The sequence below is a fragment of the Cololabis saira genome, chromosome 5 (genome assembly GCF_033807715.1).
Source record: "Cololabis saira isolate AMF1-May2022 chromosome 5, fColSai1.1, whole genome shotgun sequence".
Lineage (NCBI taxonomy): Eukaryota > Metazoa > Chordata > Actinopteri > Beloniformes > Belonidae > Cololabis > Cololabis saira.
The window spans coordinates 43,777,675-43,793,422 of NC_084591.1; the positions used below are offsets into that span (position 1 = coordinate 43,777,675).

Consider the following 15,748-nt stretch of genomic DNA (forward strand, 5'->3'; position numbering starts at 1 on the left):
TTTTACCTGTTTTATATTCTAAAGTCACACTTAAAAGTAACTCCACTTCTCTGTCACTCCAAACGAAAGACTCTCGTTCCGTCTTGGAAGTAACGCCTGAATTATGGTCCCGCGTTAAACCGACGCAGATTACGTGTCTTCAAGATCAAAGCATGGAAGCGTTATATGATACTGAATCACTCTGAGACTAGTGTGAATCAAAACATAATGCAAAGATTTTACATAGAATTCATGTAATCTCATACATCATATATCACATCACATTATATCCTGGAGCATCCAGATCAAGAATAAGTCTGAAAGTCAGGATCTAGCCTGGTGCTTTTACTGAAGGTCATTTCTGCATTAATGCAAACAAAAAAAAAACAAAAAACAGCTAAAAAACACTTTCTGGATACATCATTTATGGCTGAGGAAGAAGAGGTTCTTGACTCACCTCATTGCATCCCCGACCGTCCACAACAGAGGATGAGCTGAGACTTTTGGAAGAAAAAGTCCAGAAATGTCTTGTGCTGTTGGACACCTTCAGGTATGTTTGCAGCAAAAATGAGACAAAAAAAAAACAAAAACCATTGAACCTCATCATTGTTTGGTATCCTAATTATTGTTGGAATTACTGGAAACATCACAATGAAATAAAAGGTTTTCCGTCCCGAAATGTTTGGGGACTTTATTGCCACCCTAAAATGCAAAAAGCATGTGCATCAAGATGAGATTGACAAGAAAAACTATATAAATTACCCTGGTTTCCTTCTGTCTATATAAATATAAGTTCAGGTAAATTTAACAGTTACTACATTTACTTTTTTAATTTCCACTTACTAACTTATTCATTTGTGTGATTGTCCATGCTGCCCAATCTTTTTTGATTGTAAGCCGCTGCTGACACATCTCTGGTACAGTAACACTTTGTTCTTTGAGATACTTGTCAACGTTGGAAGATTCCTCATCTTCAGCTGTTCTCACCACAGCAAAGGAAGATAAATGTTCTTTCTCACGCAGCAACTCTTGCAGATCTGCTTCTTGTCAACCAGATTAGGAACAATGTGATGACATGAACAATCTCTGTGGTTAACAAATTAATTCCAGCACTTACAACATGATCAGTGCATTTTCCTTCAGACTGTTCAAAATGTTCGCTGTAAGCATACACATTAACTCAGAAGCCAAACAGAGACAGCTGACAGACAACTTCAAGTGTTTATTTCATTCTAAAATGTTATTTCCGCCTTTGTATTCCAAAAAATGGGCCACAAAATAAACAGCCACAAGCACACATTCATTCCTCCACGCAAAAAAGGTTTACAGGACTGTCTCAGAAAATTTGAATATTGTGATAAAGTTCTTTATTTTCTGTAATGCAATTTAAAAAACAAAAATGTCATACATTCTGGATTCATTACAAATCAACTGAAATATTGCAAGCCTTTTATTATTTTAATATTGCTGATCATGGTTTACAGCTTAAGAAAACTCAAATATCCTATCTCAAAAAATTAGAATATTCTGGGAATCTTAATCTTAAACTGTAAGCCATACATCAGCAATATTAAAATAATAAAAGGCTTGCAATATTTCAGTTGATTTGTAATGAATCCAGAATGTATGACATTTTTGTTTTTTTAATTGCATTACAGAAAATAAAGAACTTTATCACAATATTCTAATTTTCTGAGACAGTCCTGTATATGTCTAAGTTCAGTATTTTCTGTTTTGCATGCAATAACTTTGCATTATATAATGCTATGACAACCTGTGTAGGACATTGAGGTATATCAAAACTCACAGAGAAGTTACAGGTCTCACAGATGGAAACAATAATTCATTATTCATTATTTAATTATTATTTCATTATTTCATTTCATTTTTTATTACATTCATTATTTTAATATTGCTGATTATGGCTTACAGTTTAAGATTAAGATTCCCAGAATAAGAATAAGTTTTCTTAAGCTGTAAGCCATGATCAGCAATATTAAAATAATAAAAGGCGTGCAATATTTTAGATGATTTGTAATGAAACCAGAATGTATGACATTTATGCATTACAGAAAATAAAGGACTTTATCACAATATTCAAATTTTCTGAGACAGTCCTGTATATTGTAAGGTGCAGATAAGACTAAAACCTGCTGACATAAACTCAGCAGAGCTGTTTCATCCTGGGACTCATCCCTGTGGTGATGACACTAGGTGGATTTCCATCCTCCAAGTATACTTCAAACCACAAATGGGAACAGGTTGTTCCTATTTGTCCCTGTTAAGGACTCGGCTATAGGTGGCAGCATGCACACAATGTCCCAATCCTGGAGCTTCCTCAGATACCTGCCTCCAGGCGGGAAAGGGGGAAGCTTCCAAAGTATTAGGACGGCCCAATAAAGAATGAGCAACACGTTACACCATAAAACCTCTCAGTCACAAGTATTCAGTTCATACTGCAAGTCAAGCTGTTGCAACAGGGACTGCACCAACTCCCAGAGGACGAGGTCAAAGTATTGAAGACCAACAGATAGTCATTTCAGGTGTCACCAACGAGGAGTTTGGAAGCTGGAACCAAAGAGCAGGTTGGTACTCAACAATATCTCCTTTAACTGTTTCATTTAGGCTCAAGGGTTTTACCAACAACTTGACCTTAACCTTTGTCTGGTGTTAGCTTTCTGTTACCATCTCCGATGTTAACAGGTCGGTTTTGACCCGTGTTTTAAATTATCTCTAAAATACAGTAAAAGCAATTATCCATCATCCAATTTGTTTCTCATCTCTTGGTTACATTGTTAGGCTTCCTTATCCATGAAAATATTGGTTTTTATATTTTTGGTATGGGACTCTGGGCCTTTTTTTGTCAGTATAGCCCTTAATTTCAATCTTAAAAACTGGTAAAATGAGCCTCAAGAGAATCATATGAATAAATAAAAGGTTGTTGTGTTACCTGGCTATTACGGAGACGTATTAGAACACATATCTTAAATAAATTTGTTTCAGTTATTTTTTCATTTTAATATTATTAACTATAGTAACATCTATGGTGTTATGGGTAAATGTCGACCCATTTACTTCAAGGAAATGGAAAAAAAGTAAAAGGTAACAATTTCAACCAGAGAATTTTATAATTTAGTGAAAAAAAAATGTTGGATATTATAGTTGAAATAAAGGTTCCTGACAAAGTCAAAAAGCCTTGATGCAATAAACGCATTTTTGTGGTAGTTTTATGAATTTAAAACCTAAGAACGGGTCGGTGGCGACCCTAACAAAAGACGAAGGTTAACATTGAGGTCCAGTGAGCAGCTTGTAATACACAGCTCCAGGAACACATGTGTGATCTTAATGATGTTGTGCCACAAAGCTTTAGCTGGTTCAGTTATTAAAGTGTTATTAATAACTGTCTTACGATAGTTATTAATAATTAAGAAAGAAGATGACATTACATAGCATTAACATGTTAACATTAACAGGGTTAATATGTAAAATAAAAAATGACCGCTGCGTTTAGCCGATGCTTGGTTAATACAAACGGGTGGTGGCTTCATTAAATGCAGTACCGTGACGTTTATGAATGAGAAGTAATAACAGCTGGTGATTGGCTGAGCCAACTGTCAATCAATCATATTAGAAATAAATGACTTGTTTTAAATAAACTCTCTTGACATGGTAAAAAAATATATATTCACCCTTCTCAGAGCTGTCGTGGGTGTGAAATCAAAAAATTGAAGCAGTTGTTTGAACCAGGCTGTATAATATGTTTATTTCTGCTCTAAAGTCTGGCATTTTAACATGGAGATCAATGGAGATTGATTTCCTTTTGCAGCCAACCTCTAGCGGCCAGTCAAGGAACTGCAACAATAGTAGTTTGATAGTTGGCGTTTAGTTAAAATGTCCAACTTTACAGCAGAAACTAAAATATTTACAGTCTGTTAAAAAAAGGGGGTTTTAGTCTTTAGGCCCTGTTTCAACTGTCATATTGCTCTTGATGCCAACTAAGAAAATAACTTTAAATTTCTTCCTGCCATGACAAAGTGTTTTTTTATGATGCGTCAGCTCCAGCTGCCTTTATTTCAAAGTAGCTCAACAGGATTGTTAGAGCAAAGAGGGGGGAAAGGATCACATGCCTGTGACTGGATCACATGCCTGGACTGGAACCCTTACTGCCTGTATCATCCTTAACGCCTGTAAGGCAACAAGGATGATATCCTCTAAACACGTTCCCTTGCTCAACCAACTCACACACATGTTAAAGTTTGTTCATATGGTTCACAAAAAGACACGTTCTGAAACAGTTCAAGGGCTGTCTCTTTTCTTCAGGACTGGAGGAACTCAGAACTTGGTTGTGTCTCAGATGGTATTTTAGTCATCTGATAAACTCTGACTGCATCAAATGTGATCGTCAGTACTCGAGTTGTAAAAAAAATATCAGGGGGGATGGTGGATTTTATCATATGGGGACAGATAATTTGTGCTGATTACAGATAATATAATATATTACAAATAATAGCAGTGACCAAAACACCTGCAGAAATACTGCAGGAATGACATAGTAAGCTTTAAATATCCACTGGACTTACATCAAATACATCAAAACACAACAATAAAAAACACTTTTCTGAACTTATCAATATGACTCTGTCCTTCACAGGATAAGTAACATGGATCACTGCAAAAACTCAACATCTTAACAAGAATATTTGTCTTATTTCTAGTTAAAATGTCTCATTTTAGTAAAAAAAATGTCATTACACTTAAAACAAGACTCATCACTGGAAAAAACAACAATCTTCACCTGTTTCAAGTAGATTTTCACTTGAAATAAGTAGAAAAATCTGCCAGTGGAACAAGATTTTTTCACTTGTAATAAGTAGATAAATCTTGTCCCACTGGCAGATTTTCCTATTTATTTCAAGTGGAAATTTACTTGAAACAGGTGAAAATTGTCAAATAAGTTATTTTTCTGGTGTTATTTTTCTGGTGTTATTTTTCTGGTGATGACTCTAAATGTTGAAATAGCAGTAAAACCACATTCATTGATGAAATGACATAAGGGATGGAAAGGGGGGATGGCAGTTTTACAGGGGGGATGATTTGGACCGTTTTTATTTCAGGGGGGGATGCCATCCCCCCTCATCCCCCCTCAACTCCAGTACTGGTGGTCGTAGCAAAATGTCTCTGGTCCTTATGCTTAAATGATTTGTGTTCACATGATTTATATTCACTTGAGAGTGTTGGACGTAATTTAAAAATCCCGATCAGCAGAGATCTCCCACCAGGAGATTCTGTTGGCCAAGCTGAGTACTTCTCCTACTAATGGGCCGTTTTCAGCCCCGTAAAGGTTCCTAAAGGCCACTTTTGAAGGCCATTCCTGGTAAAACTACCCAGAACTCCAGCTCATGGAAACACACTTACTGTAATGTAATGTCTCAACTCTGTGTAAATTAATCAAGTTAGATTTCCAAGCTCGTGAATTTTTTGCAAAATTATCAAGTGTTTTTTTCTTATATTATCTATTTACTTATTATCATCACAGATTTTGTATTTGTTGTGGTGATGAAGGGAAGAAGTGGCTTAAAGTCAGTGTACCTGCCTCTCTCATGAGCTCCTCCTTCACAAGAGAGATGTGTCCTCTTCAACTCGTCATGGATAATCGGCTTCAGTCTGGTTACTTGTTAGATTTTCAAGATCTCAGTTAGTGTCTCCCTCTGGTGGTCAACTCTCCTGATGTCATAACAAATATTTGAAAAGGAACAAAAATACAAACATGACAGAAGCTATTGCAGCAAGCTGCCCATTTATTCTTAACATTATGTGATTATATGAGCTCTTAAGATATCTGTATTATTGTGTGTAACTTTTGATGATATTATTACAATATAGAACAAAATAACAATGGATTTTAGTGCCCAGGGGATTACACATTTATTCTTCTTTGAATTTCGCCCCCCCCCCGTGTTTTGGTAAGACAACTTGGAAATTATTGCTCGCTCCAAAGAACATGTTTTTAAGAAAATTATTATTATTATACCTTTTGTTTGGAAAGAAAATCAACAAATTAATACATTTTATGGTGCTTGCAGCGTAAGACAATCCAAAACTGGATAATGGTTAGTTCACACCCCCAAATATGTGCCTAAAATTCACATCTTTTTATTTTTAATTTGTACCAAGTAACCAAGTATTTATTGGTATTCATATTTTTACACACATTTGCATTTTACATCAGATGTTTCTGTTCTCCAAAGTTTTCAAGGGAAAAAAAAGACCATCTGTAGTAATAATCTGATAGTTACTTTGCTGCTCCTCCAAAGTTATAGACCTAACTGACATGTGCAGCCATTTCTATTGCATGGATCTACATCACAACATCTATAAGGATCTATAAAAGCTTCTGGAACTCATTTGTCAACCCACGTTTCCTTTTTTTTCCAGATATAATGCTCATCAAAATGAGCCCAGTCAAGCTGGCCCAGCGTTTCTGCTCCACCTTGGTCCCCGTGTTGGCTCTCCTGAGCGTCAGTGTTTCCTTACCCATGGCAGACCCCCCCATGGTTCCTGGGCGCCCCTTTATGTTCATGTGGAACGCCCCGACCGAGCTCTGTGAAGTCCGCTACGACATCGACCTCGACCTCTCATACTTCGACCTTGAGAGCAGCACGCTGAAATCGGCAACTAATCAGAGCATCTCCTTGTTCTACACCGATCGCTTTGGTGTCTTCCCTTATGTCAATGAAGACACTGGTGAGATGCATGAAGACGGCCTCCCACAGTTCATAGATATGGCAGAGCATCGCGAGGAGGCTGAGGATGACATTGAGTACTACATCCCCACTGACCAACCGGGTCTGGCTGTGCTTGACTTTGAGGAATGGCGGCCACAGTGGAACCGAAACTGGGGAGACAAAGATATCTACCGAGATATCTCAGTGGACATGGTGAAGTTTAAAAATCCAACGATGTCTGATGACATGGCAGAGGACCGGGCCAAAATTGTGTTTGAACGTGCAGCAAAGAAGTACTTCGTCAAATCCATCAACATTGGGAAGAGACTGAGGCCAAACAGACGTTGGGGTTATTATTTATACCCTGACTGCTACAACTACGACTTCAACCAGGGGCTAGAGGATTTCACTGGGGAGTGTCCTGATATCGAGAAGGATCGAAATGACGAGCTGCTGTGGCTTTGGAAAGAGTCCACAGCGCTCTATCCATCCATTTATCTGGAGTTGATGCTCAGAGACACCCAGCAGGCCCGTTGGTTTGTTCGCCATCGTATGCAAGAGGCCATGAGGGTCTCAGCGCTCGCCAACAGCTCTCACGCCATCCCCGTCTATCCCTACATAAGACCTGTGTATAAGGACAGCGTTGATAACTACATGTCAGAGGTAAGAAGCAGTTCTCCCTCAAAAACAAGCAGCATTTTAAAATGCAACAGTACAGGACTGTCTCAGAAAATTAGAATATTGTGATAAAGTCCTTTATTTTCTAAAAATGTCATACATTCTGGATTCATTACAAATCAACTGAAATATTGCAAGCCTTTTATTATTTTAATATTGCTGATCATGGCTTACAGCTTAAGAAAACTCAAATATCCTATCTCCAAAAATTAGAATATTCTGGGAATCTTAATCTTAAACTGTAAGCCATAATCAGCAATATTAAAATAATAAAAGGCTTGCAATATTTCAGTTGATTTGGAATGAATCCAGAATGTATGACATTTTTGTTTTTTTAATTGCATTACAGAAAATTAAGAACTTTATCACCATATTCTAATTTTCTGAGACAGTCCTGTATATGTCTAAGTTCAGTATTTTCTGTTTTGTATGCAATAACTTTGCATTATATAATGCTATGACAACCTGTGTAGGAAATTGAGATATATATAAACTCACAGAGAAGTTACAGGTCTCACAGATGGAAACAATAATTAATTCACATCCTGTACCACAAAGATAAAGCTCTTCCAGGAAGTCTGGGGACTTTTTTATTAGAAATACTAGGATTAGACATATTTAGGATTAAATATGTACAGTATATGAAATGTTTTTGTTTTGTTCTAACTGTTGTAATACATTTTTGCCCTTGTTTTTTGCATTTGTTCTTTTCAAATGTATAGTGGACATGCTGCTACAACAAAATGTATAGAGCTGTGCCTGTGACTGTCTGCCCTTTTTTTTAAAGTTGGCATAAAATTAATAAAAAATTGTTAACAAAAAAAAAAGAAATACCAGGATTAGCCATAACATTAGCACCCTTCACTGATAACTGGGAAGCTGAATACAGTTCATGTTTCCATATTCTAGCTTTTCTACCTCACTCTGCTGGAAACCTTTGCTATGTTTATTAACCAAAGTTAAATGTTTACTTTGAAAAATGGTCTATTTTAGCTCTGAACTTCACTGATGAGTTTTCTTTATCAGCTGAGATGTGTATTTGCAAATGCGTTTGCTGCTCCTCTCTGATTTGCTGACGTTTATTTTCAGTATGACCTCGTCAACACTATTGGAGAAGCTGCCTCTCTCGGTGCCGCTGGTGTCGTTGCCTGGGGAGACATGGACCTCACAGATACAGAGGTAGAAATGTTTGATTCTCTACAATTTTCATTTGCTTCTCCACCAACCCTAATGGATTTAATAATCCTTCTAGGAGTCTTGCATTGATGCCGACAATCACTTGGATCAAGTGATGAATCCATACATCCTGAATGTCTCCATGGCAACAAAAATGTGTAGTAAGGCACTGTGCCAGGGCCAAGGACGCTGTGTGAGGAAGAACTGGAATGAAGACGTCTACCTTCATCTTGACCCACGTCGCTATCGAATCCAGCGGGACGTTCCTGGTGGCCCACTGACTGTGAATGGCCGCCTCTCGCAGGATGACATCCGTTTCTACGATCAAAACTTTGACTGCATGTGCTACAGCCCGGAGCCGTGTAGATCAGTTCTGTCTCTCAGCGCCATCACGGAGCCGGTCACCAACACGAGTCAAGGTGCAAGAATGATGTGCACCCTACTCCTGGTGTTGATCTTCTGTCCTCAGTGTTTTCTGATGTGAACAAATATAAACCTTCCACTAGCACAGGGGTCGGCAACCCGCGGCTCTAGAGCCGCATGCGGCTCTTTAGCACCGCCCTAGTGGCTCCATGGAGCTTTTTCAAAAATGTTTGACCTTTTTCTTTTCCTTTTTTTCTTCTTTTTTTTTCTTCTTTTTTTCTCTTTTTTTTTCCTTTTTTCTCTTTTTTTTCATTTTTATTCTTTTTTTCCTTTTTTTCTCTTTTTTTCTTCCTTTTTCCTTTCCTTTTTAATCTCGAGATTTTGACTTTTTTCTCGAAATTTTGACTTTTTTCTCAACATTTCGAATTTTTTCACAAAATTTTGACTATTTCCTCAACATTTCGACTTTTTCCTCAACATTTCGACTTTTATCGAAATGTTGACTTTTTTCTCTCAACATTTCGACCTTTTTCTCGAAATTTCGACTTTTTTCTCAAGATTGTACTTCAACATTAATCTTGACATTTCGACTTTTGTCTCGAAATTTCGACTTTTTTCTCAAAGTGCATAATGAAAAAAAAATCTGTTCAAAAATCCAGTTATAACTAATATAGATACATGCAGCATGTGTTGCCTTCTTTCTAAGGCTTATACAAGACTTCATTTTTTGCGGCTCCAGACATATTTGTTTTTTGCATTTTTGGTCCAATATGGCTCTTTCAACATTTTGGGTTGTCGACCCCTGCACTAGCATAACATGACATATAGTTGCAGGAAGTTAAAAGATAATGTCGTTATTTAAGCATTGTCTTTTTCCAATCTACAATTGCTTTGAATGACCTACCAAATCATATTTTTTTATCGTACAATTCAACAAGGTGATGCAAGGTGTTCTACAGACACATTAAAATATCACAGTGATAAAAAGCATGATTTAAACTTTTAACAAAAGGAAGGAAAGAAAAAAGAATAAATGAAATCAGATGTTAAAATATAATCAAGTTTTTGGAACTCAAGCTTAAAAGGCCCACTTGCGAGTTGCCAACTTTGCCAAATAAAATTCTAAATCAAAGATGAATCTGTGAGTGATCAGCCCTCATCAGTAACCATGTAGTCGTCGTGTGCAAACTCCTTAAAGAATGTGTTGGTGAGCGTCTACTGTTTACAGAAGTGAACCAGCACATCGACAAGCTATCTCAAATGCGTCACATACTTTTATGTAGGGAAGATAGGGAACCATGAGCAAGGGAACCATGAGAAGCAAGGGGGAGTCACTGAACAACATTGGACAAAGAAAAAGCAACAATGTGCCAGGAGTGCTCATTTACTTTCTTAGTGCACTTTCAATTGAACAACTCTGGTCCAATTCCACTCTTCCCGTGTGTCTAGTTGACAAAACCATGGACACTAATATATACATATACATACATACACACGCTTCCAGAGGGTTCAGTGGTGTCTTTGCAGGCCACCTGAGAGCAGACGCCTGAGAACAAGCTGGTAAGTCTGTGCTCTTTGGCACAGGTGAGGTGTTGTGACGAGCAAAGGATTGTTAAGTAGCTGAACAGCGCGACTTGAACTGATCTTCACTCAGATAAGAACATGAACAGCGTGACCAGACCCAGAGGTCACAATCTGACAATAAAGAGTGGAGACCGGGGTTTATGATGAAGGAGGTGAAGAACGATCAGTGGAAAATTTGGACAGGAAATACTCAAGTGCAACAGGAAAGCCAGGAAATCTACAAGTTCCATTCACAATACCCCAGGCGCTTGTTGGCTGACATTAGATTGGCCTTTGCTCCACCCCACTTTGCTACATGCAAGTCATGAAAAATGCTGGTTTACCAGATGTCCAAACAAACAGAATACATAAACAAAAGAAACCCTAAAATGCTTTTCAAGTAAAATGAATTGTATTTAATTTAAATTTGATCAGCTTCTACTACTTCATGCTTCAGTGAAATCTTGCAAGGCAATTAAATTACCAAATCTATCTCAGCTTCAAAGGTTAAGGTAGTCTAGCAGCATGACACACGACCAAATTCAATAATAATGATAATAATAATAATAATAATAATAATAATAATAATAATAATAATAATAATAATAATAATAATAATAATAATAATAATAATAACCATAATCATCATAATCATAATAATAATCATCATAATCATAATAATACGTTTTAGTTTTATACAATACATAAATAAATTAATACCCATTTGTTTGTAACTATACCAAGAATATTTATATTTAAATAAGACTAAACTAGGGTTTTATTGTTTACAAAACATTTTATATAATATATTATTACTTATTATTATTATATATTATATTGTAGTGTTTTAACATGTAATAACATTTGAAAGTAAGGATTTTCTGTGTTTTATTATGTATGTATCAGGAGTTGATACATTGCTCCATATAATACACTAAATGATTTTGTTTCACATTCTAGATGGCAATAAGCAGAGGCTCAGGAAAAAGATTGCTGTAGCAAAGAAAGCATTTGAAGAAGCCGTCACTGAATATAATGCTGTTGTGGGTGAAGCTGAAAAACTTCCTCTTCCTAATGATTTCTTGACTGAGAACAACGACTACAGGCAATCAGAATGTAAGTGAACATTGAAAGACACTGAATACAAAAGTGTTAATGTGCACATCTTGCCATAAGTGTAAGACACTTGACAACACTTTGTGATGCATTGCAGGTCATGGTGATATGGCACAGAAGAAAGAGTTCTACTTTAACGTTATGGAGCTGACCAGTCTTAAAGAAGAAGCAGTCGTTTTGATTCGTGAATTCAAGCAGTACTGGGAGCAGATGAAGAATATGACAAAAGTGACTAAAGAACTTTTCTCCCAGCTTTCCCAAGGCCTCCCTGGATAAAGTAAGTACGATAAATTATTTGTAAATTACCTGCCTGGTAACATGGATAATACATTTTTATATGATATATTTTCAGGCAGTACCGAGGCATTGGCGGAGGGAGGATGTGAGGGGCTACTCCGTGTACTGAAGACAAGATTGCACCAGGTCCAAGCTCAGCAGGCCACAGCACACAACACATACCACAATATTTTGGGAGAGAAAATTGTATTTTGGATGAGTCCTCTGAAGAGGAAAACTTGGACAGTAACTCCTCCACTGATGAAAGAATTGATGATTAGGAGAGGGTGTGATTGAGCTAAGGGTGTAAGGGTCTGTTTTTAGCACTCCATCTACTTAGACTCAATGAATCAGAATCAGAATCAGAATCAGAATCAATGATGAACCCATGTTGAGTTTTTTGCACTATTCTCCATCCCACAAAGTCTATATTCTCGTGTGTGTCTATTCGTGCACTTGCATTGGACTGTTTTTGTTTATTTATTTAATACATGCTGTTAAGGAATACAGCATAGTGAGTATATATTACATCTTGTGTTATGTGCACCAAATTACTTAGATTGACTAATAAAGATTATTCTGATTTTATGTTGATGCCTTTAGATTCTCGTTTCACTTTGTATTAATCTATTCCTTTTTCATGAGCCAAAGAATATAAATGATGATTGCCAAAGACTGTAATTGATGCTCATATGACAAATAAATTACTTGAACTTGAACTACTGTTGAATTTTCCTGCACTTCTACACCATGTTAAATTCCTATATTGTAATCCATTTGTAAATGAGATGCTGATTGCATGGATGCAGTTGGAGCCCTGCGGCTGTCACAGAAAATACACATTTGTGTATAATATATCACTTGAATTTCCAAATAAAATGATGCATAGCCGTTTACTATTTCAACATTTCTTCCTTTAGACGGGTCTACTGGCACAAGTTCACCGAATAAAGTTAACAGTGCTTTCTCTTAGAATTATAAATGTATTCTTCCGTCTTGGCTGGGAATGCGAAGACATTCTTTGTAACATAAAATAAAACTTTATCAATTCCCTGAGGGAAATTTAGGTGTCATAGCAATCACAGCAATCTGAATGAAAAACACACAAAGTATAGAGGTAGAGTAGGAGTACAGAAGCCAAGACAATAAAATAAAATGGTGAAAACTGAGTGCTTGCACCAGATATATGACTGGATCTTTGTATGAATGAATATGTTTGCTTTCATTGGCTGATAAAACACATTCTGATTGAATGAACTATGGCATGCTGACATAAATGAATAAGAATAGTTGGTCTTTTCAACCCTAACCCAAAGGATTTCAAAGCCTAAAGTAATGCCCTGGCTTAGTAACATTATTGTATTCTCAGGTGACTCATTTGGTCACTATTTACAATAAAAACAATAACAAACAAATAAAAAGCTTCATTTTATTATATGCAAGGCCTTCAAAGTGCTGTATGAAACTATGCCTGGCATGGCCTGTGTGCATAACATGAAGAAAATCAAAACTTTGCCATAGAGCTAAACCAAATACATCATTGGAAGGGTCTTGACTTGGAGAGTAACATATGTCAATATGAAGATTTAACATGGCTTCTGCTTTGACATAGTGACCTTTGAACCTTAACCCTAGTGCATGTTTGGAGGCTAATAATTCAGCAACAAACAGGGCTACAGACATGAGACCAAGTGTTATAGAAAGCTCTTGACCTCAGCCTCATATAGGTAAAATATGGTTAAATATAATTTTCACATATTAAACAATTAGATATTTAACTCTGATTACACAAATGTATTTACCATCCCCCTAACCATGGATCTATCCCTAAACCCACCAGTGTAACCTCCATTTTTTGGAGCGAGAAGTAATTTCTCACAAAAACATGGGGGTGCCGAAATTCAAAGAAGAATAAATGTGTAATCCCGTGAGCATTAAAATCCATTTTATTTTGTTCTATATTGTAATAATATCATCAACAGTTACACTAAATAACACAAATATTTTAACATCTCATATAACCATATAATGTAAAGAATAATTCAAATAGCATAAAAGCCACTTGGTTTCGTCCATAGCTGCACACTTAGCAACCAGCATAGCAACGACAGAAAACGTAAAACTGTAACAATTTTATCCTGAGACCTGAAAGATTCATCGTAATAACTAACAAACCAAAGATCATATACAGCAACTGAACGAATATTATGAAATTTCAATATATATTTTTGCTCATTAGAAATATGATCAAAATGCTTTTTTTGTCAAAACCACCTTAAAATAATGCATTTTCCACTGAGAAAGACAAGGATGGCCGCCATGTTTTTATTTCTACAAGGCATGTGCGGACAGTCACATGACTTTTCTGCAGGCCAATAGAAGAGAAGAAAAAAAAACAACCTTATTGTGAAATTAATATGTTTTGTACTGTGGACCAACATTGCTATTTCACATTTTGATGTGAGAATGGGTTGTTCTGGTACAGTAACACTTTGTTCTTTGAGATACTTGTCAACGTTGGAAGATTCCTCATCTTCAGCTGTTCTCACCACAGCAAACCTCGGAAGATAAATGTCCTTTCTCACGCAGGAACTCTTGCAGATCTGCTTCCTGTCAACCAGATAGGGAACAACGTGATGACATGAACAATTTCTGCGGTTAACAAATTAATTCCAGTATTTACAACATGTTCAGTGCATTTTCCGTTTCTGTTCAATGCTGCAGGTATGTTGAGTGTCACAATTTCATGTTATGTGCAAATTCATTGTATTTGATAAGTAAGCTAAAATAATATATAAAAATATATAAAACAGTTTATGGCAAAAAGATACATGTATTTTACATTTTCTATATTTCATATATTAGACATTTGATTTATTTCACTTTAATGTAACTGTATCAAACGATCAATGTATGTGAAGCAATCAGAACACTGTATAGTATACTAGTACTAGTACTCAGTGTGCTGGAGGATTCCCATGCGGCAGACAGACCATGTGCTTTGGTCCACACACATCTCAGTTAATGTGCACTGTCTCCTGTACCCCTTTTCTGTTCAATGCTGCAGAATAAACACCCTTTGAGCTGTTACCACCACTTGAGTTCCAGAGTGTGATTCATGCAGAGAAGACATACATCGGTCTAGGGATGGGCGGTATGGACTAAAAAATGTATCATGATCATTTCTGGCATTTATCCCGATAACGATAAAAATGACGATAAAAAAAATACCAATTCAACTCCACCTTTTTAACTATGAATCTATCTCGCTCTCAGATCCGCCATGTTTGTTACACAAAAAACTCATCAACGGGAATTTATCCTTTTCTTTCTTTCTTCCTTTCTTCCTTTCTTCCTTCCTTCCTTCCTTCCTTCCTTCCTTCCTTCCTTCCTTCCTTCCTTCCTTCCTTCTGCTCTCTCCTTCCTTCTTCCCTTCCTCTTTTCTCCCTTCCTTCCTCCTTTCCTTGTTTTCTCCCTTCCTTCTCCCCTTTCTTTCTTTCTTTCTTTCTTTCCTTCCTTCCTTCCTTCCTTCCTTCCTTCCTTCTGCTCTCTCCTTCCTTCTTCCCTTCCTCTTTTCTCCCTTCCTTCCTCCTTTCCTTGTTTTCTCCCTTCCTTCTCCCCTTTCTTTCTTTCTTTCCTTCCTTCTCCCCTTCCTTCCTTCCTTCCTTCCTTCCTTCCTTCCTTCCTTCCTTCCTTCCTTCCTTCCTTCCTTCCTTCCTTCCTTCCTTCCTTCCTTCCTTCCTTCCTTCCTTCCTTCCTTCCTTCCTTCCTTCCTTCCTTCCTTCCTTCCTTCCTTCCTTCCTTCCTTCCTTCCTTCCTTCCTTCCTTCCTTCCTTCCTTCCTTCCTTCCTTCCTTCCTTCCTTCCCGTACG

At 36.9% G+C, this 15,748-nt stretch overlaps 1 protein-coding gene across 1 annotated transcript; it reads left to right on the forward strand.

Moving 5' to 3' along the window:
* Nucleotides 1-2,461: 2,461 nt before the first annotated feature.
* Nucleotides 2,462-12,558, forward strand: LOC133444794 (hyaluronidase PH-20-like). Its single transcript, XM_061722699.1, has 7 exons — nt 2,462-2,564; nt 6,415-7,367; nt 8,472-8,561; nt 8,635-8,977; nt 11,445-11,600; nt 11,698-11,877; nt 11,953-12,558. The coding sequence occupies exons 2-6, from the start codon at nt 6,420-6,422 to the stop codon at nt 11,874-11,876; spliced, it is 1,716 nt and encodes a 571-aa protein (XP_061578683.1). The 5' UTR covers nt 2,462-2,564; nt 6,415-6,419; the 3' UTR covers nt 11,877; nt 11,953-12,558.
* Nucleotides 12,559-15,748: the final 3,190 nt, after the last annotated feature.